Consider the following 25353-nt stretch of genomic DNA (forward strand, 5'->3'; position numbering starts at 1 on the left):
TTTAAAAAAATTTACTTTTATATGCTCTTCCGATTTTTATACTTAGAAAAATGTTACATTTATGATTATTTAGAAAAATGTTCCACTTATGATCTACAAAATGTAACCTGCATATAATAAAAATTGATAGGGATATTTAATTTCAAAGTTTCAGGCAATTTTTTAGAATTCTTATGTGCTGTCAACAAATTGAAATATTTAAATTTACATGTAACTAAAAATAACATAGCAGTTTAGAAAAAGGTTTCTGGCGGCAAGCATTGATATGCAAACTCTTGTGGAAAGCTTTGATCAATGTAAAATTTTTAAAGAGATTTTAATTTATAGCATAGAATGCAAATGGGAAAAGTCAACAGCGAACTAGTTCTCTAAATCAGAGATTCCCAAACTTTTTAGAATCACGACCCCTTTTTAGGTTCTCAAGTTGTATTGCGATCCCAAATTCTTAGGAATAAGTATTTCATATTATGTCTGGATCCCTGATATGCAGTTTTCAGAAACCTTGTGACCCCAAAACGTTTTTCATGACCACACCCCTGGTTTGAAGAATGGTGCGCTAAACGAAAGAATCAATCTGCATATTCTATGTAACAAGAAGGAAAAATAATATTGCAATGAGTTTAGGAAAAAGTCATTGATTTTAATAGATTAAGTGATGTGCACTGATATGCAAACTATCGAACTAACTTTGATCAATACAAAATTTTTAAAGAGATCTTAACTTTTAGCATGTGGTGCAAATGGCAAAAGTCCACTGCAAAACAGTTCTTTAAAAGAAGAATAGAAAGAAACAATACAGATGCAATGAGTTTAGGAAAAAGTCTTTGATTTTAATAGATTAAGCAATGAGCACTGATATGCAGACTATTTCAAAAAGCTTTGATCAATAAAAAATTTTTAGACAGAGCTTAACTTTTAGTATAGAATGCAAATTGCAAAAGTATACTGCAAAACATTTTTCTAAATGAAAGAATCAATCTATTTATTATTTCAAAAAGGAAGAAAAAAATAATGAAGCAAAGATTTTTTTTAATACTCAAAAATCGAAACTTACATTTCAGAAAATGATGGGAAAAACTCCCTCAGCCTATCATAAAATAAGATACCACAATCATCATCAATAACTGCAAAACAAACAAAAAAAACAGTCTTATAATACTCTGCATTTGGTAGTACACAATAACAAAACTGGAAAATTATTAATTCATAAAACTGCAAAACAGTTAATGGTAATTTTAAGAAACAGCCATCCTTACAATTCAACAGGAAATCATAAAATGACAAATTCTAAGGTGAAATAATAAAGGTTGCAATGCTCGACTGACTAATATTAGTTTGAAATGTCTGCGCTCAACTACTACCAAGAACTGTGTTCTTAAAACAAAACGCTTTTGAACTCTCTTAATATATTTGGTATTACACACACGCATAGTTAATACAGTATAAAGTCCAAAATCTGGACGTCCATTATCCGGAATGATCTAAAATCTGAACCTTACAGCCACAAACAATTTTTTTTTTTTTTAATGCTTTATGCATGCACATTTGATTTTTCTTTCCATAATAAAACATGTAGAGATTTTTCACTTAAAAATTCCGATTCTTAATTTTACTTACGCACTAAATAAAATACCTCGTTATGGAAAAACAATCATGTAAGCATAAATTTATGAGATTAATAATTTGGCTCCGTAGCTGAGTAGCTGCTTGGCATACATCTCAAACCCAAACATTCACCTATTTTACATCCCTGACGGCGACCTGTTGAGTTATTATTTATTATAAATTGCTTTCATCACTGCATGTTGATCAATACATGACAGCTTCAGTAATAACTCATGCAGCGATGACTGAACTTTTTTTTTTTATATTAGGAATTGAATAACAAGAGTATGGCACCTTTTATGCTAACATTACGCTTGGCGATGATTATAGATTTTTAAATGCTCTAAGAAATGTTGACGAGGGAAAATTCAACAAAAATTTCTTTTCATATGCTAAAAATAGATTTTGTTAATGAAGCTCATATGCCAAAAGATTACATTTAGTGCTACTTTAATTAAGAATAACTGATATGTTTATTCACAATAAACCCAGAAGCGCCAGCAGAATATGTCAGCACCGGATGGCAGAATTTAGGGAAGGCAAAAATTTTTTAATTTGGGGAAGCACCAAGCGGCAAAATTAAGGGATGAGGAGTTTTTATGATTTAGGGAAAGCACTGGGATCCAAAGTTTAGCTGCAGTGAACATTTAGAACTTAGGAAGGCGCTTTGTAGCAGAATTTAGGACCCGTAGAGACTGCACCAAGCGGTATCTTGCGCCAGCCCTAGATAAAGCCCTAAGTATATGTCAGAGTTTATTTATTCAAGACTCAGATTAGTTTTAAGCATGTGCAAGAAATAACCGTAGGTATAGTAAATAACTAAACTAATACAATTCAGGCTTAATTCAGTATGCAATAGGAGCAAGAAAAAATTTAGCGAAACAACTTGGCTTTCACCGCCAATCTTGTGATACACAAGCCAATAATGTATAATGAACGCTATTAAACTAGACTAAAATTATCTTTACTAGTTCTAAAGTATTTCAGTTAATGTTCAGTTCAAACTGCGCTGCTCTCTAATTTTCTAATTTGATCTTTGATCCAGCTTATTATTTTTTAGACTGTTATTATTACGGCAATTTTATAAAAACTAAGCTTGAACTTTCAATTATGTTGCACTCATTTACAAAGTACACAACCTGGGCTTTCCAGGTTACATCACAAGCATAGTCAAATCCTACCTAACCGGTAAACACTTTGTCGTTCGCGTGTCAAACACACTATCAAGACGTAGGGCAATATTTGCTGGGGTCGCCCAGGGAAGTCTGCTTGGACCCACTTTATTCAATATTTACGTAAACGACATTCCCACCACACAGAACATAACACTTGCAATGTATGCAGACGACACTGCGATCCTCTCACAAAGTGCATTCATTAGCCCAGCACTACAACGACTACAAGACTACGTAAACATACATGAGACTTAACTGAAAAAATGGAAGATCAAGGTTAATGTAGATAAGAACTCAAGCAATCCTTTTTACCAAGAACAAATTCAATAAAAACCTGTAACTTTACGTAGAAGATATCCCATGGGCCAAGCAAGTCCTTTATCTTGGGGTGATCCTCAGTAAAACTCTCTCATGGTATCTACTCATAACATCTATCCTTAAAACGTTTCGAGTTAGTAAAGCTACACTTCACCCCTTAATTTCTTGAAACAGTGTACTTTCAATAGATAACAAGTTGTTTATTTATAAAACAGTATTGCGTCCCATACTATGTTATGCCTGCCCGGTTTGGGCATATTCATACAAATCATATAGAAAAAAGTTGCAGCAGGCGCAAAATTGTGTCCTAAGACAGATCAGCAACTCGCCCTGGTACGTTCGAAATTAAAAACTTCATGATGAATTAGGCATTAAAGAACTGAAATATTTTTATTGCCGGCTTGCTTAGAATTTTTATGCTAACCTCGCAAGTATCAACAACCCTGTTATAAGGGTCTACGATTAGTATGCAAATGACCCAAATAATTGTAAACGGCCTATGGCTATACTTAATACTCGTATTGTTTAATTTGAATTACTTTACCTGTACTGTATTTTATGACTTATGCTATGATTTATGTGCACCAGTTGTATCGCATTATCTGTATTGTATGTATTATATGTATCTCTAGGACTCAGGGTCTCAGCTCTCCCAGATGGCATTTTCAGGTCTTTATTGGAACTCGGCGCACACTTTATTTCTGCTAGAATATCTAATTATTCCATTACTAAAAAATATGGTCATAATTTATTAAAAAATATTATACCTTATGTTAGTTACTCATGACAGCATTCGAAACAACCTACATGTTCGACAAGTGGTACGGTCCTTGACACTGGCACCCTGCTGTTACACCGCTTTTAAGTGTGACAATTATGTCAAAAAGAGTTTCCAATTCTGGAGCTGCTAAAGGATCTACAATCCATCTCAAAATCATGTGAGGAAAATCAACTGTATATGGCATAAGATAAAGAAAAACAAACTTTTTGAATTTCTTGTGGAAGCAACTTAAACAACTTACATTGAAAGAAATGTTTATATTAAGGTTAATAATAATATTAAGCTTATTTATATATAATTAATATTAAGCTTTTTTTTTGTAAATTTTGATACCCTTTAGATCATAATTGTTCTTTATTTCATAAATTACGATTTCATATTTTTAACTGTATAATTTCTGCATGCCATCTTACACCAGATTTAAAGTGATGATCTAATATCCGGAAAAATCCCAAATCCGGAATGGCCAAAGTCCCAACGAGTCCGGATTTCGAACTTTGTAATGTATACAGTTCAGATGACAATCTGAACCTGACCATCGATTCCTTTTCATAAACTTCCATAAAGGCCAGAGAAAAATTTCTAGTGGGCTTAAGTCAGGTGATCGTTGCAGCCATGTCGCAAGGATCACAGAGTTGTCTGCACACTCATAATGAATAATATTAGTTCCAGATAGAATTCTCAAAAACTGCACGGTCCTGCCGATTTATATGCTGCAGTTCCCAATCAACATTTCATTTCACAATCCACACCAAATAATTGTTAATTATAAATTAAACAATGTTATATACTACTAAATCACAAAGAAATAGACTTTTAACATTTTCCAGGAGACTGTGAGAATATATAAAATTAAGATTTTGTAATTTTTACAAAACTTATTTTTTTTTTTTTTTTTTAAATTTAAGAAAGGAAAACCATGAATATTTGCATCATATAAAACACCTTTGTAGCTGGAAGTATATCTCTATGACAAACAGTTCTAAAAGCAAAGGCCAAGCAAGGACTTGTTCGGACACAGTGTGTGTGTATACATATTAAAGCTCATATGTGTAAATTATGCAATAGTATGATTCATGTAATTAAGCAAATCAATTCAGGGAACTATATACTAATCAAACTTCAGTTAAGATTGTACAAATAAATCAAACATACAGATGAAAGACCAAAAAGCTGCTTTTAGAAGGCTCTCTCCTCTAGTTTAGGAACATGCTTAATTTTAAAACTATGATGCATTTATTACTTCTTTAACATGATAAATATTTTACGAAATATACGAGCATTGAAAGATGTTAATTAAACATTCAAGCATGACCTAAACTTCTCTGTTCTTCCCAAATCTGTTTCAGTTCTTCTGGGTCTGAAAATCCATGTGATGCTACTACATTTGCATATGCATTTTTACTGTATGGTTTTCTCCAAAAATAAAAATGCTCATTATGAAGAGGAACTATATTGCATTTCTTTGCTATTATGCCAAGGTAAACATCATCAAACTTGAAGTGCTTTGTAAAAAGACTAGTATAATACATATCTTCTAATGCAGGATAAGATAATACATACGTGCCAGCTGTCACATATGGAGGGTACTTTGAATATGGATATTCTGCTAATGTTACAAACCATTTGCTTGATTTATGTCTCATAGGTGATGATGAAAACACATATCCAGCAAAAAGCCTTCCATCAAATGCACTTAATACAGGATCAAGTTCAAACATTTTTCGAAAAGTAAAATTTTTATTTATATTACGACTTCTATGAAGTAAGTCAAGAGTTATCAGCCTATCAGACTGTGTCATATTTTGAAGAAATTTATCCAACACATTACGCCTACGCCTGAAGCCTACACGCTTATTAAAAGGATTACGTATGAATTTCAGCAAATTTTTTGTTGAAATATACATATCATCATCAGCAAATACAATAAACTGCGCTCTAGGGCAATTATGAATGACCCATTTGAATGCTAGCATCGTTTTTATTGTATTGTTGTAATATGTATCAAGAAAATCAGCCTGAACTATATCTTTAAACCTTACATACTCTTCATCAATTTCATCTTGAATAACTTTATCCTCAGACACACCAAGCATAAATATTCTGCGAATGGTAACATCAGAAAATCTGTTTTCCCAGCCCCATGTTTTGCGAATTCCATCTCTTCGCCTCTGGTTAAGTAAAGCTGATTTAATAATATATAATATAAGCACATCATCATATTTATCATGTTTCAATTGTAAACACTTTTGCTCATTCTTTATTTTATAGTTATAATTATACTCATTAATAGGATGATACAAAAATTTGTTATTTCTTCTTATTTCTGCTAATGTTTCCTCCATAGAAATATCTAATGGATATGTGAACCTACTATAATCAATTTCAAGAAGATGCAGGAGTAATCCAAAGTAGTCAACCACAAAGATTATTATACATGCAAGAATTAAATATTTTATTTTACTCTTCATGTAAATAAATCGCCCAAAATAAGATGGTAGTATATGCATCTTTCTGTAATATGTCTCCCGAATCAAACAATAGAATACCTGAAAGATGAAAATGTTCTGATAAATATATTATATATATATATATTGACACACACACACATACGTGTAAAAAATTTACATAATATTATAAAGTGGGAACATTAGTAGTAAATTTTTAAACAAATGAATGATTACATACTACATACACTCAGTTTACAAAGAATCACAATTTTCAGCCCAAAACTGCCAAATGCATATGCAAGAATGAAGAAAGACTGAAATTTAAGTGACAAAGCAAATTTAAATGCTTATGAAGAACTAAGAATATCAGATACATATAAAAATGAGAGAAAGAGACATCTTTTAATCCACGGTGTGCTACTCTTACCTCCTTAACAAGAAAATAGAACTGATCTTTGTAAATTTATAAGAAGTATAAAACAATGGTTTAATTTAATGAATTAGGTGAGTACAGGCTGAATTTTGTTGATGGCAAATTTTAGATACACCAAACAGATATTAGAGCTTTTTTTACCTGTTATATTCCTAGCATAATATACAAGAATTCTATACAAAATAAATGTAACTTGCATAGATGTGATCTTACCAGAGATGACCATGCTGTCTCACAAAAGGGTTGGTTTACTTAATTACGGCAAAGCACTTGAGAGATACCTGGCTAAGGGAAGGGACGCCTTTATAGGGACTTTACAAGGAAAACTGGCTCACATACACGTTACACATGGGAAAAATCAGGAAAATGCCCATGCAGCCAGCCCATTTTCCAAGATTCGAACCCTGAACAAATTACCAGTGTTCAGCGACTTTAGCGCTTGGTTGCTGTTTGGCCTCACAAAGGGGATCAAATAATTTGTATCCAAAAAAATTATAAAAAATATTAAGTGCATGAAATTGAAATTATAAAATATATTCTTCTTTAAGAATGTATCAACCTAGTAGTCTTTTTACACAGAAAATTTTTAATCATATAAATGAGTTTAAATTAATATCTTTTGAACTGCTGAAAAATACCATTTGTGATAAATAAAATATACGAATTTATGATATTATTTTGCAATGAATACAACAAGCAATACCTAAAATTCATTGTGTTTAATTGTTTAAAATGTTCTCAACACTTGAGCAATTTCAATGTTTTATTGTTCTGTGACCTTGCCTCATTGTTCTGCAGTCCTCTCTCAATACCTTAAAAATAACAAAAAATATATAATTATAATTTATTAATAAAAATTGAAATTCTACCAAAGATTGAGGAGTATATACAACCTCAAATGCTAAAAAGACTCTTGAGAGAGTCTTTTTTTAAATTTTTACAGAACTTTGCCTTTACAGAAATACTTCCTCAACTAAAATTCAAAAAGTGTCAGCCCATTTACAAAGGGAATTAGAAGAAATTCTATGTGACTCAAGCGAAAGCGATTTCAGTGAAATGAGTATCTCCAAATTTTACAAACATTTGCCTAAGTGATTCTTAGAAAGCTGCAAATTTGTATCGTACATGATTTCCATGTTCGTTGGTACATATGTATCAGTGGGAACAACTTTTCTTGGTAATGAAAAGAAATAAGTCCTCAGGGAGATCTGAAAATCTCAAGTGTGAGAGAGCATGTCTGGAGGAATCTGAAAATTGGCTACAGTAAAAGATGCCAGGTATCAAGAAAGAAACTACAAATATCCATAACCTGCTATTCATATTTCCTCGAGTTCCTCCTGCATTTTTTACAAACTACAATATTAGGTAAAATTTTATGTATTGATCCACTTTTTGACTTACTACATCATTAACTATGAAAACGACTTTTTGTTTCTTGTATCCTGCATTCTTGTACATTGATGACTATTTGGCCCACTTGCGATACTAAGTCTGACATGGCTTCACTAAAAAATACTCTTAGTGGTTAAACAGGACCAATGGATACAGCAATTCCTGACATATGCTTGAGAAGCATGTATTAAAAAAAAAAAAAAACACTTTTATTTACATAACTGAGTCAAGCATATACTTTCAAAAAGATAAACAGGGGTACTTTTAAATTACCCGCACCCCAACAAAAAGTTGCCAACTCATTGGTGACTTTGGGGAAGAAAACTCATTTTTATGGCTTGTAGATATTGTTCTATTTATAAAGAAGCATTTTATGAGAAACAGGAAATTCAATTAAAAAGAGAAAAAAATTATGGCCAATATTTACACTTTTACAGCCGGTATATTATATTCAGCGGAATGATGGTTAAATACAAAAAGTAGAAATCCATATGCATGATTACCCTTGCATGAGTTGGCTATTCTTAATTGTAATATCAAACATACACTGAAAACATTCCCCTTTCTGCCCAGCATTGAAAAGGCGGGGGCAATCCCAAAGTACCGAAATTTGTTGTAATTTTTTTTAATAAGCATCAATTCCACTTTTAGTGAGTTTAACTATAATGAACCAAAGTTTTTGACTTGTATACATAAGAAAGGTATCCTAAAATTTTCAGTTACAGTGTGATGGTAGATTTTCTGGAAGGTTATGATTTGTCAAATACAAGTTATACACATAAACAAGTACACAACAAACACAATTTAAAAACAATAAGACAGTTACAAAATCAAATGAAATAATATAATGATTAATGCTGAGATGAGCAAGTACATGAAACCCAGATAATAATATCAAATGTGAAACATGGATGAAATACATTAAATTTCACATTATTAAAATATCAGTATATTACTTTAAAAACTAAATCAAGTTAAGTAACAAAATACCAACCTCTGGCTGATCTTTAGAATATGGTAACTGGTAGTTTGGCGACATTTTGGAGGCGATAAAGGTTACTACCTAGGACTTTGGTAATAATGTGAGCAGTACTCAGTTCTGATTACGCATTATTTTGTGTGAGGGAAATGAGAGATCATGGGATATGTCATGTGATATTAATGGACGAATTACGGTTCTTTAATCGGAAAAGGGGGGAAATCGGGAAAAAATCTGGAAATTTTGTATTTGGCTTTATTCTGTGTTGTGTGAAACAGCGTTCGTTAATTTTTGGATCCCATGGTCCTAACTAAAGTGAATTCGAAATGGGTATTTAGTGGGATTGAAAGGGGTAGTAATAAGTGTTTCTTTAAGGTTGTGCGTGATAGAAGTAAAGATGTTTTATTAAGTTATTTATTTTACCTGGTACCTTGCTGTGAACTATAAGTATGGTTTTAAAGATCCTAAAACAGGCGCACATACGCTTGCTTTTTATTTAGCGGAGGAAATAAGAAAAGTTTATCGGACACATAATCAAGATTCTGAAGAAGATTAGGTAAGTTAGTATTTTTAATTATATGAGGATATTATTTTTATGCATTGTTCTAAATGTAAGTGGAAGTAAAGTAATTTGGTATTATTGGGAAAATTGTTATTAGCAATGATTTAGTTTAAAGTAATTAGGATTGTAAGCTAATTTTTATTAATTTAATGTATGTGCTTATTTATATTTTAAGTAGTGTTTTTGAATTTAATTATATTTTAATTAAATAATAGTTATTTTGTGAATTTTATGTTTTTAGGAATTTGGTTTACGTTTTAGTTGAAGTAAACGTGCATGGAAATAATTTAAATATTTGACACTAAGTATTTGTAATGTTTGCGGTATGAATTCGTTGGCGACGTTAATAATATAATAGATAATTTAGAGGTAAAAGTTTTTGGATATTTTATTTATTTTATACGTGGAAATGTTCATATTTAGAAAGGGTATATACTTTTTCGTAATTAGGTAATTTCATATATGTTCTTTTTAACGGGTTTAAAGATTCAGAAAATTGTCATGCATTTTCGTGAAATTTTTCTAATTTATGAGAAAAAAGGAGTGTACATGGATATGGTGAAGAGTGTGCGCAATGCCATTTTTGTGCAATTCTGGGATTTTTTTTTAAGTAAAAATAAGTCGACGTGTACATGGTTTAGTGATATTTTAATTAAATGATAGTTATTTTGTGAATTTTATGTTTGTAGGAATTTGGTATACGTTTTAGTTGAAGTAAACGTGCATGGAAATAATTTAAATATTTGATACTAAGTATTTGTAATGCTTGCGGTATGAATTCATTGGTGACGTTTATAATATAGCAGATGATTTAGAGGTAAAAGTTTTTGGATATTTTATATATTTTATATGTGGAAATGTTCATATTTGGAAAGGGTAAATACTTTTTCGCGGTCAGGTAATTTCATATATGTTCTTTTACCGGGTTTAAAGATTCAGAAAATTGTCATGTATTTTCGTGAAATTTTTCTAATTTATGAGAAAAAAGCTGTGTACATGGATATAGTGAAGAGTGTGCGCAATGCCATTTTTGTGCAATTCTGGGATGTTTTTTTAAGTAAAAATAAGTCGACGTGTACATGGTTTATGTGTATGTGTTATTTTGAAAAACACGTAAGGAGTATGGTATTGTGCACTTTTCCCCAATTTTGCAGTGAATATTTGTCATGATTAAGCAGTTTTGTTAGATAAAATTTCTAGCATAAGTGTAATTCGGCTAGTAGATTGTCGGAAGAAGTGTTGAGTAGACAAAAAGAAAAGAAACATGTCTTTACTTCGTGAAGACAAAATGGCGGCAGGAAAAAAAAAAAAAATGGAGGGTTGCTGTAGGAGAGTTGGTCGCCAAATTTTCGCCAAGTTACCATAATCTAAAGATCAACCCAACCTCTTTTACGAATTGAAATAAGTTGGTCTTGACCTCTTTTCCAATTATAAGGTCAAAACGCAAGCCACAGTTATGAAAATGTTACAATCTAAGTTGGTTAAAACATAGACAGTCTACTAAAAAAATTACACACTAATAGAAATGCATTACAGTTGAAACAAACAAGTTTTTTCTGTCTTTTCTTATTTCTCTCGCATTTCATCACCACGATGTAAATGAGTTAGGGTGAACAAGAAAGTATTTAAACTGAACTAGATAAAAGGGTAGTCAAAGCATGTTTTTGTAATTGAGTGTGCATGTTGTTATGTCTAGCAGCTGTACGAATTCCAAATCTCAACTTCACATTCTTGCCGCTGAAGTTAATATCACGGAGGTGTAAGTTTCCAATCAAACTGCTATGTTAAATTAATATGTGTAGTCTTTGACTACTAGCTTAGCTTTCAGTTTACTATTATCTTTAGTTTTACTGCCACAAGTGAATGGTGGAATTGTAAGCAAGTAAGGGCAATGTTTTCAATGATATTGAAGATGGCTTGTTAGAAGTATAGTTTAAGCAAATCAACCAAGAGTTGACAATAATTCAACAATCTTGAAAAACAAGGACAAAAATTCTGCATGCTTTGAAAAGGAAAGATTAAACAAAAAATGGTTATTTAATAAAGAAGATGTTGATCACATAATGCTTCAAAGGCTTAAGGACGAATTTATGAACAAATTTAATGCTTCAAAGACTTGATCACACAATGCTTCAAGCACCTTGAAGATTCCCTCTTAACATGAAGTGCTGAAGACCAAAGATGAGTAACTATTACAAGAACCATGAGTTCAAATGTTCATACAGATGGCTGGCTATATAGAAGAAAAGGCAAAACATGCTGGAAAGACTGTATATTGGGATATGAAATTAAACTGATTGAGTTTGTCTGATGATATCTTCAAGGGTGTTGAAGCTGGAAAATTTTATCAACTAACATCTGATAAAACATATAGCTCTAAAGCAGAAAAGTATGTTGGTGGTCAAGAGCTGAACACCTGAGTAATGTTCTGGATAAGTGCTAATATGTCAGGGTCATAGTAGAAGAAACTATTACTAACAGAAAAGTTTAAGAATCTCAGAAATATTAAAAACATCAAGCAATGACCAATGAATTAGTGGTCCGACAATAAAGGATGATGTTATCCTTCCCCCCCCCAGAAGAACTTTATCAGCGAGATTAAGAAGTGTGAGTAAAGGAAAGAAAAACTCTGCTTCTGTTGTACAAATACTCATTCTCAGGTTGAAAATGTCATTAAATCAAGTTCCTGCCTGTGACACGTCTTTCAACCCATGGATCAAAAAAAGATTCTCATTTTTAAAATCTATTATAGAAGGGATGAAATACTTCATTAATATATGCCCTAGAATCAGAGCAGACAATATTAGAACAGTCAAACAGTTTTGAAAAATTTTTATTTTGCCAATAAAGAGTGAAGCAGTATGTCAATGATCATAATACTGAACTATTTCTGGAAAGCTGGTTTGAATACTAGACATATGAAATTGGAGAAATTATGAACTTCTTAAGAACATGCTTCAGTTTATCAGTATGAACTCCACTGAAGTTGAAGACTCCATCAGTGCTGACTGAAAATAATAATTCAAACCTCATTAAATGAAACTATTACCGAGAATGCAAAGAATAAAAGAAATTCAGGATCAAGACCATGAGAATGATAACAAAGAAAATGTTCCAATAGTGGAAGATGGACTGGGTAATCATAACATTGTGCTCCGATTCCTAGAATGAATAGGAAATGTCAAACTGACAGAAGAAAAGGCACAAATTCTATAAAAGGACAGAAAACATGCTTATTAATAGTAGAAATTTTTTGTGGTAAACTGGAGCACAGAGACTATTTTCATGTTCTTTACAGTAAAGTAAAATAGATTTTGCTTACTTAACTTTATGAATATGCAATACGCACAATATGGAAACAAAAAAGAGATTCTCTAGCAGGCCAACTAATAAAAATTTAAGTTTAATTTCTCTTATCAAGTATGATTCGCACACACACAGTAGATGAGCAGTGGCCCTTCGTGCTTGTTTTAGTTGTACTAAATGGATTTTTTTTTCTTGTAAGAAATCATAATGGGACTGTGGAGGCTGCTAATTGATGAAAAGGAAAGCATTGCTTTTCTACAGAAATATGGTATTTTGCCTAGCAGTAGAGAATGCAAACCTTCACCTTTGATGAAGATGTACTTCGTAAATGAACGAATTTAACCGCTTCCCTTACAAATTTTTTTGAAAAAAATTGCAAAAAATCATCACATTTTTTTAATTTTATTATTAAATACAACAAAACAAAACAAATCAAAGGTACTTACGAATTATCGCAACCAGGTTGGCGCTATTTCTAAGTTTGAGTAAAAAAGTATGAATAGAAAGAAAATGTACATTTATTAATTACAGATAATTTTTAATACAGTTTTTTTATATTATTTTGTTTTAAAATATAAAATAGCAATTAAACCCTTCCGGTTTCGAATTTTAATAAGTTGCAGAATTATTTTTTCGGAGCAAATCTTTTGGCTATTGCTTTTAGCACTGATTGAAAACTGTATTCGCCATAACCATGTACACGTCGACTTATTTTTACTTAAAAAAACATCCCAGAATTGCACAAAAATGGCATTGCGCACACTCTTGACTTTATCCATGTACACTGCTATTTTCTCATAAATTACAAAAATGTGCACGAAAATGCAGGAAAATTTTGTGAATCTCCACATGCTCTTTTTACATAACTACGTATACCACGTAGGGTTGCCGTAAGTAGGGTCGCCAAATTTGGCAATTTATGCGAATTTTGGCCTGGTTGCTTTAATACGTAAGTACCATCAAAATATGTAGGTTTTAAGTTGAATTTTTTATTTTTTGAAAGTGTAAAAGCATTTATTTTTAATATTAATTTACTATCCCGGGCAAACGAAAAAAGTTAAATATTGATTTTTGTATGATAGTTTTTGAAACAAGGGACAACACAGAGTGATACCTGACATTCTACACTGGTATCTTTTCTTCCTGGATTACCATTGGAATTTCTTTCACAGGAGCACAGAGTACACTGTGTCGTTGGATTTGATATTTTTTCCACCTCTTCACAATCACTATCTGAAAAATCATCGCTTTCGCTATCTTGCATCATTGCCATTATTTTATTTTTTCAACGCATGCATCCTTCTTTATACATTACTAATCCACAAGTCAACGTATACTACACAATAGGGAAACATATGACCAGTCTCTCCAAAAGAACCGTGCAACCAACAAAATTTGGCAAACTGCCAATCAAAGCTGAATATTTCCTTTCATTTCCTCCAGACTGAGTAAAACCGTGATAAAAGAAATCATATTAACAAATTCTTCTTCACCCGAGTTTTCTCGGGATAATAATTAACTACAATATATATACGAACCTGAGATAACTCGGGATAATTAGGCAAGCGGTTAATGCATTAAATTTTGTGCACTGACATTGAATTTATGGAATTCTTTAATTTTATTAAGCAAAAACAGAATGCTGTGTACATGGGGAAAATAATGTACATAGTACTAAGTTATGCCGTGTTTCAGTTAGAGTTGACTTTACGGTATCCCTTGTATTATCGCGAAGCTGTTGTTTCGTTTCTTGCCAAGTTGTTTCATTTATGGTAACCTAAGTAATTGAATGTTATGGAAACCCTATTATGATATAATTGTTTGCATTATTCTGGGGAATTTTGAATCATGGGATGTTTTGTAATGGCTTTTGTAGTCTGTGTGTGTGGTTAGGAAGTACATTGCTTGTTTCATTGTTTAGACGTTAGAATGGCTAAATGTAGTAAGATTAATCTGAAATTTCAGTACGATTTGAAATGAAAGGGGAAAAGTGCATTTAATGACTGGTGTGTATATGAAGGTTTACTTAGTAGCCATTTTCCGAACAGTTTGGAATACATAGGATATTTTTTACTCTTATTTTTTGTGAATCTATGTGGCGACGCCGATACATGGATTCTACTTCAGATAATTTCAGAAAGTTTTTGGATGCTGTTAAGGAATTTTGTGTGCCACAGAGGTAAGTGGATATTTGCTTTGTGTAATGTTTAAATGCATAACAAGTTTTTTCTTTTTTATTTGCTTTGTGTAATGTTTAAATGCATAACAAGTTTTTCCTTTATGTTATTTTATTGTTTGGTTTAAAATGTAGTTTATTGGGATTATGTATTTTTTGTTTGCCTCTACTGCAGAACTGGGTGCTCCTTTGACTTTTTAAGTGAAAATATATTGATGTGTACATGGACAAACTCAAGGAAGTGTGCAAAGCATAGTCTATGCAATTCTCTGATATTTTTTTGAGTGAAAATAGGTCAATGTGTACATGGATACCAAGTTTGTGCAATTCTTTGTCTTGTTATTTTGGCTTCGTGTAGCAGCGATTTTTGGCAAAAAAATCCATGCCAACATTGCACTCTTCAATAATTTCCTTCTTTTTGTCACCTCCATAGTTGAATCTTCTGATTAACATTCCTAAAACTTGTAGAGACATTAGGTATTTTTCGAAGCAGGAAAGATGAAAAATGAGCAATGCCCTCGCCGGGAATTGAACCACGGACCTCTGTAATATACGCCCAGCATGCAGACCACTACACTACGAAAGCATGCTAAGAAGGCGGGAGAAATACCTTATATACTCCCCCTTTTAAAGGGCAACTGGCATTTTTAGAGGACCCAATCGCCAAATCCTGGGTGTGAAGAATCATCATCAAGCACCAATCGCTGCTACGCAAACCAAAATAACAAGTCAAAGACTTGCACAAATTCAGTATCCATGTACCACCAAAAATCGCCAAGGGGTACCCTAAAATATAATTTTACCTATGTTTCTGCAAATCTCTGACATTTTAAGCTGAAACAGATTGCTGTGTACATGGGAAGAGCAACACAAAAAAATTATATAAATAAATAAATCAGTATTTTATCATGGATGTTTCTTACATTTTTAATTAGTTGCTATTTTATGTAATTCTTAGTGTGATGGCATTTTTGCAAATGGCTTTATGTCTTAGCCTGATGGGCAACATTTTAAGATGGGGTGCAGATAATCACAAAGTACTGATTTAGGTATAGCATTGTTCTAACATATTTTTATCCCTAAATATCAAATCTTGTCAGAATCAAATGAGTACTTTTATATTTATTTATATTTGAAATCAGGTTACTAATGCAATGGTTGCACACTTAGCTGAATCACTAATAGGCAGACCCTGTTAAAAATGTTACAGAAGGGAACTAAAATAGAATTTTTGATACAAAAATCACTTCAGTTCATGCAATATTCTGCCCTTCTGTAATACATATGAAAAAAAAAAAAAAAAACTTACTGGCACATCTCTATATACTTTCACTCAAATTAATAACATGAGGGTTGCTATAGCTTGGTATGATGGATGTTTTCATTACTTTTCATTTTATAACAGTAATGATGGAAAGAAAATTTCGTGTGTAGATAACATGTTTTCAAATTTAAAAAATACCAGAATTCCGAATTAAAAAACATTTCAAAATATATACATAATAGAGTCTGAATATTAATCCTCGTTTACGGGCGGTCAAAATCAAAATTCTGAGAACTATCTTGAAGTTTGGAACTCCTTCCGCTGACAATGCCTTTTCACCCCACAACATATCCTGCCTCCTAGATTCTACACTAGAGCCAAGTTACCTACCAGGAAGTAGTTTTGCGCATGATAAAACAAATTTAAATAGCAACCATCAACCAAATTTAGTGTCGTTTGAATTAATTGGTTATCAGTTGCGTTCAGTGTTACTGCGGGTGTACTATTTAAAAACAAATAAATTAACAATATTTTTATTAATAGAAGTTGAATTTTTTAAATAATAGGCGCTTCGGTATTGCAAACGCCGCCGCCGCAATCATTATTATCTATTTAATAATAGTCAACATAAATAGATCTAAATAACAAGATGAAAATAGTTCAAAGTACAGTAAACGGGCAAAATTTATATAATACGTACACTACACTATATGTACAAAATATGATTGAAGTCATACGCAACGCGACTCGATGATTCATACTATTACTCGACTGCACCGAAAGTAAGTAAGGAGTAAGCAGTATCAATACGATAAGTACCGTGTACAGGTTACACAATTTGACATTACTTTTACAGAACTAATCAAAAGACAGTAAACTGTCTCTTCACTTCAGTTCTTTGACAATGTTGGAAAATAATTCATATGTCACTTCGGCGCAGTGGCTAATCGCACCGACGGTGTGAATAACTAAGGCTAAGGCAAAGAATTAGAGATTCTTTGGTAGACCTACTAGAGATACAGGCTGACTCGTCAGCCATTTTGAATCTAAGCTTTAGGGTTGCAATTTAGGTGTGGAGCGGCAACTTTGGCTCTTTAGCGCTGTCCGCTAAAATTTAACATTCTAGAGAATCCGAATTTCAGCTTTTTTCTGCACTCCTATAAAGATGTGTGGCTTTTCCCCCTTCTTTTGTCTGCAGTACAGATTCTTTCTCGTATTTTTTTTTTTAAATTGCCAAATTTCTCGTATGATTCAAGTTATTTTAAAAGTTTCTAAAACATTTTCACATATCATATTTCAAATTTGTATTTTTTGTTAAAAATGCTTTCTTTTTGAATTCCTTTATTGAATTTTCAATTTTTTCTTTTAAATACACGCATAATGTTATTTATCTCAAAATGTATTTTTTGACAAGAGCTTTCCCTCAACCTCCATTAATTTAGGATAAGGTTTAATCTTTAATTTTTGTTTTTTATTTTTAATATGTTATTTGAATTTTGTTCACATGAAATCAAACGTCTATTACTGTAGCAAATTTGTTAAAAATGTTATTTTGTGTGTGTTTCCAGAAAAAGCTGCTAAACACTTTATGATTTTAAATACTGATTCAAGATATACACCTTTAAATTATAATGCTTTTAGAATGAAGTGCAGATTGCTATAAAAATTACTTCAATGCTCAGATGACTGTGGGATTCATAGATTTAATAGAGTAAAAAATTCCATTAAAATTTTTTTTTTTTTTTTTTTTTTTGGTTCTTTATTTAGCTATAACCCTTTATAATAGCCTTAGGGTAGGGTTTGGAAATACGCGAGCTATCTCAGATCAAGGTTCTTTAATATCTCAGATATTGTCGGCCGAGAAAATCGCTACGTGTAGACGGGCCTTAGTTAAGGCTCCTCTAAACCAGGCTGAATCACCAACTTTTCTCTCTTGGCGAGGGAGTGAACGCGCTGCCAATTTTGGCGCGTTTATCGCACACGCTGGCTGAATGTCTGTTGTTTTTTTAATGATTTATTTTATAGACGCGCGGCATTCAGCGCATATAAACTTTTCGGATAATTTATTAATTCTCGAATAGTATATAGACGTTTTCACTTAAATAAAAATTTCGTGTATATTTTGTAAACATATTCAAAATAACTTATTCTTTAGATGTTTCAGTTTCGTTAGCAGACTAAAATTGAATAAAAACTTTCAATAGTGTCAAATGGGGAAATAGTTAAAGCGTAGAGTGTGCAAATAAATTTATCTAAATGACATTTTAACAAAAATTTCCTTAAAAACACTGTAAATTCATACTAAAAAAATAACTTAAGAATATGTTGTCATTTAAGTCTGAGGTATATGGAAATAATTGTGCAAGATTCTGAAGAAACACTTTCTTTTAAATGTGTGAAATATTTCATAACATATATGGAAGAAGAAAGTACAGCATTCTGTGTTTTGGATGCTTTTCATCAAATGTAATATAAATACGAACTAGAAACCGTAATAAAAAGTCCTTCCTCTTCAATCAGATCACCTTTGTGTTGCATTGTATTTGTAATACTTCTAAAAATCCAATTTTTACCTAAATTAAAAAACAGTTATTCCATAAAAGATAATAACTTTGAACATATATAGAATGAATTTTGTAATTTGAGTTATGTTACAAAATAATTCATAGTTTATATATTTTATACTAATAATTTAGATAAAACCTGTCCAATTTAAGAATGTGTGTTAACCACATTCTTAAATTGTAAAAGGACGACTTAACCACATGTAATTCATTTCAAAGCATAAAAGAAAGCTTATTTTTTATTTTACACAGCAACAGCATTTTCATGCAGTCAAGTTTTTTTAACTGCTAGTTATTATACATAACACTTAATTTTAAACCCATTCTTATTAGAAAGCATAACTAAGAAACTTCTTTTTAAAGCACCACAGTGATTGCAAAGAATGTCGTTAAATTTACAAAAGTATTGAAGATATATTGAACAGCATTATAACAAGAAAGTACTGTACAAAATATGTAAATTGCATAACTTCTTTTTTAGTATTTGCATAGTTTCCTCCAAATGAACCTTAATGGGAAGTTATCTTGCGAAAATTTAAAAGTATTAAAATGGCTTCTATTTAAGATGTAACTGCATTTATAATTATTTTGTAATTGCGAATAGATTATATTATTGCAATTAGATTATGCACTTACAACATAATTGCATAAAGTAATGAAATTAAGAGTTCACAGATACAATGTAATATAATTACAATGCAATTACCTAAAGTGTAATTATAATCACTTATTTAATACCACAATATTATTACAATCACAATGTAATTTAAATTGGGTACTATATTTGCATACCCTCCACTCAAAAGGAGGTACTGATAAGCCTGGAAGTTATTATCAACAAAAAGCCTGTTCAGGACAGTTTGATGACAATTTCCACCGGGCGAAAAGTACATTCTTAAGCCCAGGCAAATCATGACAATAAAAATCATTTAGTCTTATGATTCACTATATTTTAAACCCTAAATTTGAATTCTGCACCAAATTATTTACCTATATTTTAACATACTTTATGAATTATTAGAAGCGATATGGCAAATATCTTCTAAAAATAACTGTAAAATATTTGTATCCATTAATTGATTCAGATACACACTTTTATTATTTAAGTATATCAAAATAACAGTTTCATGTTCCTGAAATACAAAAATTATGGAAAAAGTTAAAGTAATATTCTTAGAAGCATATGATATTAGTCACCAGATGCAAAATTATAGTTATTTTTTTTGCCCTAAATACAATTTTATTACACAGTAGTCAAATGTGTAACTTAATAACATGTTATATAAAAAATTAATGATAATAAGTTTATCAGAAATGAATTAATTCTGCAAATAAACTTTCTGCACTTGAAAATTTTCTACACCTGAGGGGAGGGAGAGATCTAGTAAAATTAGATTTATTATAACTTCAGTTGGCCCAAACACCTTCTCTCTCTATATATGCATCACTAAAGAAATAAATAAAATTATCATGCTTAAAAAACAGATATACCATACCAGTTTTTTTTTTCCCCTTGTTACCCTTTACATTGAGAAATAACAAACACTGAAAAATACTATCCTTGAAATTTTGTTTAAATGAAGAAACACACACCATCTTTTTATTTAAGCATTACACTTCAAAAAGAGATACACATACCAATTTATTTTCACTAGCCTTTATACTGATAACATGCCATATAAAAATGAAAAGAAGTATCCTTGAAATTTAGATAAAACGAAGTAACACAATGGGAAAATTTATGCACACGGACATCTTTTTTCTACTGCATGTTGTCTGACATGATCCACAAGTGCCTAAAAATGTACCCAAAGAAACGCATTTCAATATTAACAAAAAATTGTTTACAGATTAAAATTCATTCATTTCATACCAGTATTATAAAGATCATGCATGAAACAAATCTGCTTTCCCATACTTTTAAGTAAAACTTTTATACTGGAAAATAGACTATATTTCTATATATTAGAAACAAGAAAATACTAATTTGAATGTTCTGCATTCATTCTAAACCTTTACTCCATTGCTAAATTGTATAATACTGTGATTATAAATAAACTTGCACAATCCTTGCAATTATTGAAGTCAGATTATATATATTTTATCTCACACTATTCAATTTATTCTCCTATTGACTTCAGATGTCAATGTCAAAATTCTGGAAGTTATTTTAACCAAGAAACAGTAGTGGGCACCGTGCATAAACAACTCATCTAACTTTTTAACAATATTGATTATAAAATAAAGAAAAAAATTATATATCATTCCAACGATATTGCAACTATAGTATAATGTTACATATATCTTTAGCAAACATTCAGATTTTATCTTGACTTTCCAAATTATTATTATTTTTTAATAAATTTCAATATGCTTATGATTTTCATGTTACATTAGTATAAATTCCACAATTAGCACAGGAAAATAAAATCCGCGCTTTATATTAGAAGAGAAATTTCTTTTCCACATTCAAAACATCTACATTGGCGATGTTTGGCGACGGGTACATTAACCCTAGACTAATTTAATTATAGCTATTATTACAGAAATTAGCAGATACTCAGGTTATTGTACACAAGAATTTCACTTTACTTGCACATTATAAACATCAGAGAAGATATAAACTCTAAATGAAGGCGTAATTAACATTATACTTACTAAGCAAAGTTCAGCGCCTGGACCAGGTTTCCAATTGTCTCTTCGGCAATTATTTACCCATATTTTTCTTCTTTCTTCATTTTTAGGAAATTTTACCAATGTATGACCTTTCCGTGAATGATTTGAACAATTAATAGCTGTACATCCGCCCATTTTACACAAAAAAAAACACAAAAAATTGTTGCACTGTAACTACACAGCCGCCATTAAATCTCCCACTTGGGAGCGCGAATGCCGCATATTCCTAAAACGTACTCGCCGTACCAACACCTCCTAGAACTAACTTAAGGCCACGGCGCGTTTCCCAGGAGGAGGTGTGACGTCAGTGTCAGTAGGGATTGTATTTCATTTAACTCTCCCCATCCATGACTGTAGTAGGTGGATTTCCTCAGTTTCGACGGTCACTTGGTCAGAAATCCTCCATAAGAACAGTCGACATTTTCTTTCTTTTTTCAGATATTTCTATATTATAAGTATTCCACTTTATTATTTGTTTTTCAAATTTTTGATATGGTTTACACATGCTGTGTACCTAACTGTAAAGGGAACTATCCAAATGGTCCAAATGTACAGGTTTTCTCTTTTCCAAAAGAGAAAGAATTCTTAAATAAATGGATAAAGGCGATTCATACAAGCATTTTCAAGCCAAAAAAATTTTCGAAGGTAAGTTGCGTTTTTTTTTTTTTTTTTTTTTTTTTTTTTCTTTAATGAATAAGTTTACACTTATCTGTGCTTTAAAAAGTGCTCCTGTGTTAAGTATGTTATAATTATCATAAACTAAAGCGAGTACATACATTTATAGAAAGTAAACATATTTAATCTTATTGTAAGTCTAATAGTGATTATATAAGTATGATGACTTAATCATACTATTAATTTAATTTATAGCAGATAGTACTGTTTATCATCATGCTAATCGTTCAATCTATAGCAGATGGCATTCTTTATCGTCATGCTAGTCAATTTGTAGTAAATAGCATCATTTACCAAGTTCAGTAAATTAAACAAATGTGTGACTTAAAAGTAGGATTAGATTAAATGTAGGATTAATAAAAATTCAAAATGGTAAATACATTTTGTATGTTGCAAAATGCTTGCATTTAAATATCTCGATACATTTGTCACAGGAACAGCGTATTTATTAAAATCCGAAGACCTTGAAAAATCTTGATAATATCTCTGTAACTAATACCAATTTTGTTTCTGATGTTAATGCGAAAAAATACGCTATTTAAATTTTTGTGAGTTCATGCCTGATATTCTTAAAATTCACTTAATATAACATAAATCATTAAATATGAAGTTTTACAAAATCTTGTATTTAATTCTAGTTTAGATAATTAAATCCGATTATAACAATCTTTGCATGCAAGTGTTTCGTATTTTTTGTACGTAAATAATTAAATTTATGCAACACTTTATTTGACAAAAGAATTTTCTATCTAATTAGACATTATTCTTCAAAACTAGTTCCTGTTTCACTTTATACAATTAATAGATAAGTATGATTTTCTTTCTATTAGTCGTGAATAAACATTAACTTATATTATTTTAGTAGAATAAACAAACCAAAATATGAATTTTTACCTGCTACAGGGAATGTATGCATTTCTATATATTTGCACGCATTAAAATTTACGAAATTCTGAGTTTCATTTATTTTTTGTCAAAGGTATTCATTATGTATTCCCTCTTCATTTACTTGTATAGTGCAATATCAATGCAACTTTTCTATGTGTATATGTTAAAGTTCATGAAATTTTTTATTGTGTTTTGATTTTTAAATTTAATTACTTCATATATATATATATATGTTAAAAATCCTAAAATTCTCTTTCTTCACCCCAAATATATTATTTTAAATTGTATATTTTGTATAGCAGTATGTCGAAGCAATTTTTTTTTTTTTTTTTTTTTGCAAAGAAATCGAATATATTGTCATACATATATACGCATGCATATACATACGTATGGAAATAAAAATGTATGGCATGATCTTTCATAAAGACTACAATTTAAATTCTTTCTAAAGATAGAAATGTAGTCTTTATGAAATATTATGCCATACATTTTTATTTGATAAAATGCAGTCTGTGAAAAAAAAAAAAAAAAAAAAAAAAGCAACATTTATCGTTCCCCGTTTACAGACAGTTTTGAATAATTCTGAATTGACTGCAAAGACAATTTCGATGATTTTCTTCTTTTCCTCTATTGGAACAATCCTTCCTCTTTTTCATTGACTGATTGAAAATAAGCATATACATATTATCTAAAGTATTTCTGTATAAATTGTTTCGAATTGTAATGTATAATTTAGTGCATTCTAAGGGCATTATATGTTAGTAATTTTATTCGGCAGTAATAATGCAATGCTAGTTCTGTTTTTCATTTGTTGTGTTCAATATCCCAGTTTAGGATTAGTTACATTTGCCTTCCACACAATACTGCTAAACCATGTTATAAAATTTCCCTGTAAAGATCAGAGGTTAGCTATTTAGATCTATATCAGACCACTATCAGAGATTTGATATTTGCCATTTAAAATGCAAAATAATATGCAATTCTCTCTGTGCACCTAATGTCTCAAATAATTATAAAAACTTATTTAAATCGTTGCAAGCTTAGCGTTATTTGTTTCAAACATGAGTATTTATTATTATTCGGCAACATATGTCAAAAATAAGATATATTACTTATACTTATCAAAGATGTTTATTAGTCAAGGCATAAATTGTTGTAAGTATAATTAATACGACCCTTGACCAGTAAATATCTCTGATTAATTATATTTGTTTTCAACTAATGATTTTATGTTGCTACATGATTCCAGGTAAATTAGCTTCATAATTTAAATCAGTTAGAATTTATCTCAATTTTTTAGGATCTATATCCTGCCTTCATGTCTTAAATTGTCTTTCTGTTTAATTATTGCGTACAAATAAAATTCCGATTCATTAAGTGTGAAGTTTCTTTCGTTAACAAGAGTTTCTCAGCGATTAAATTTAGTAACATCAGTAATAACTTTTAATGGAATTAAAATTTCTAGTTATTCGTATCGAAAACATTCTAAAAATAAAAATCTCGGTTCTTCACATTCTAATGAAAGCAAGGTATTTTCCAGATTTATAAACGATGAGAATTAAATATAAAAATTTCAGTTTTTATATAAGCCTGTCAAATGGATATTTAAGAAGGCACCCTTAAAGTTGGCGAGGACGAAAGTATCCCTACTGCAGTGACGTCACGAACTGCGCGCCGTGGCCTTGAGTTAGTTCTAGGAGGTGTTGGCCGTACCCCCTGCTGTGACAATGCTGAATCACTATTGGCTGACCGACTTGCTACGTAAAAAACATCACTTGTTTGGTCACGTGACAAGCCGATTGCATGGATTCTGAACTGTTGTGAAAGTGTAATTTGTAGTTTGCTGTATAAGACGTAATAAATTTTGTATGCATACACAATTCTGAATTAATAATAAACCGCTAAAAGGTACAGCTGGTAAAGAATATAGAACACAAACCTTTTCAGACATAATGCTTGAAGTATTTTATTTGGACGGCATAAGATATGTTTACTAGGAAGACAAATTTCGGCAAACAAAATATATAATTATGCAAAAGAAATTTCGTTACCGGAGCATAAAAGTATTTATTATTGTACTTTAGATTTTCAAATATCAGAGGTTGTGAT

General features: G+C 30.9%; 1 protein-coding gene and 1 long non-coding RNA gene across 3 annotated transcripts in view; both read right to left on the minus strand.

Moving 5' to 3' along the window:
* The window catches only part of LOC118196228 (beta-1,4-mannosylglycolipid beta-1,3-N-acetylglucosaminyltransferase brn-like), a 44262-nt gene extending 26653 nt beyond the window's left edge, over nt 1-17609 (minus strand). Inside the window, exons 1-2 of one of the 2 annotated variants that reach the window (XM_085809200.1) lie at nt 17142-17609; nt 1055-6428 (exon numbers count right to left, since the gene is read on the minus strand). In XM_085809200.1, the coding sequence (XP_085665326.1) occupies nt 5184-6389 (1206 nt within the window). In that variant the 5' untranslated portion in view covers nt 6390-6428; nt 17142-17609 and the 3' untranslated portion in view covers nt 1055-5183. Of the gene's footprint in view, nt 1-1054; nt 6429-7465; nt 7571-17141 lie in introns of those variants that run through there. The other variant, XM_085809199.1, reaches the window with a different exon arrangement.
* Nucleotides 17610-19935: 2326 nt separating this feature from the next.
* On the minus strand, nt 19936-21920 carry LOC146992816 (uncharacterized). Its single transcript, XR_015038933.1, has 2 exons — nt 21664-21920; nt 19936-20801 (listed from the first exon to the last, which is right to left on the minus strand). It is a non-coding gene; the product is annotated as an uncharacterized LOC146992816 (long non-coding RNA).
* Nucleotides 21921-25353: the final 3433 nt, after the last annotated feature.

The sequence above is a fragment of the Stegodyphus dumicola genome, chromosome X2 (assembly GCF_044657685.1).
Source record: "Stegodyphus dumicola isolate Sdum_Otavi_A_Nest chromosome X2, ASM4465768v1".
Lineage (NCBI taxonomy): Eukaryota > Metazoa > Arthropoda > Arachnida > Araneae > Eresidae > Stegodyphus > Stegodyphus dumicola.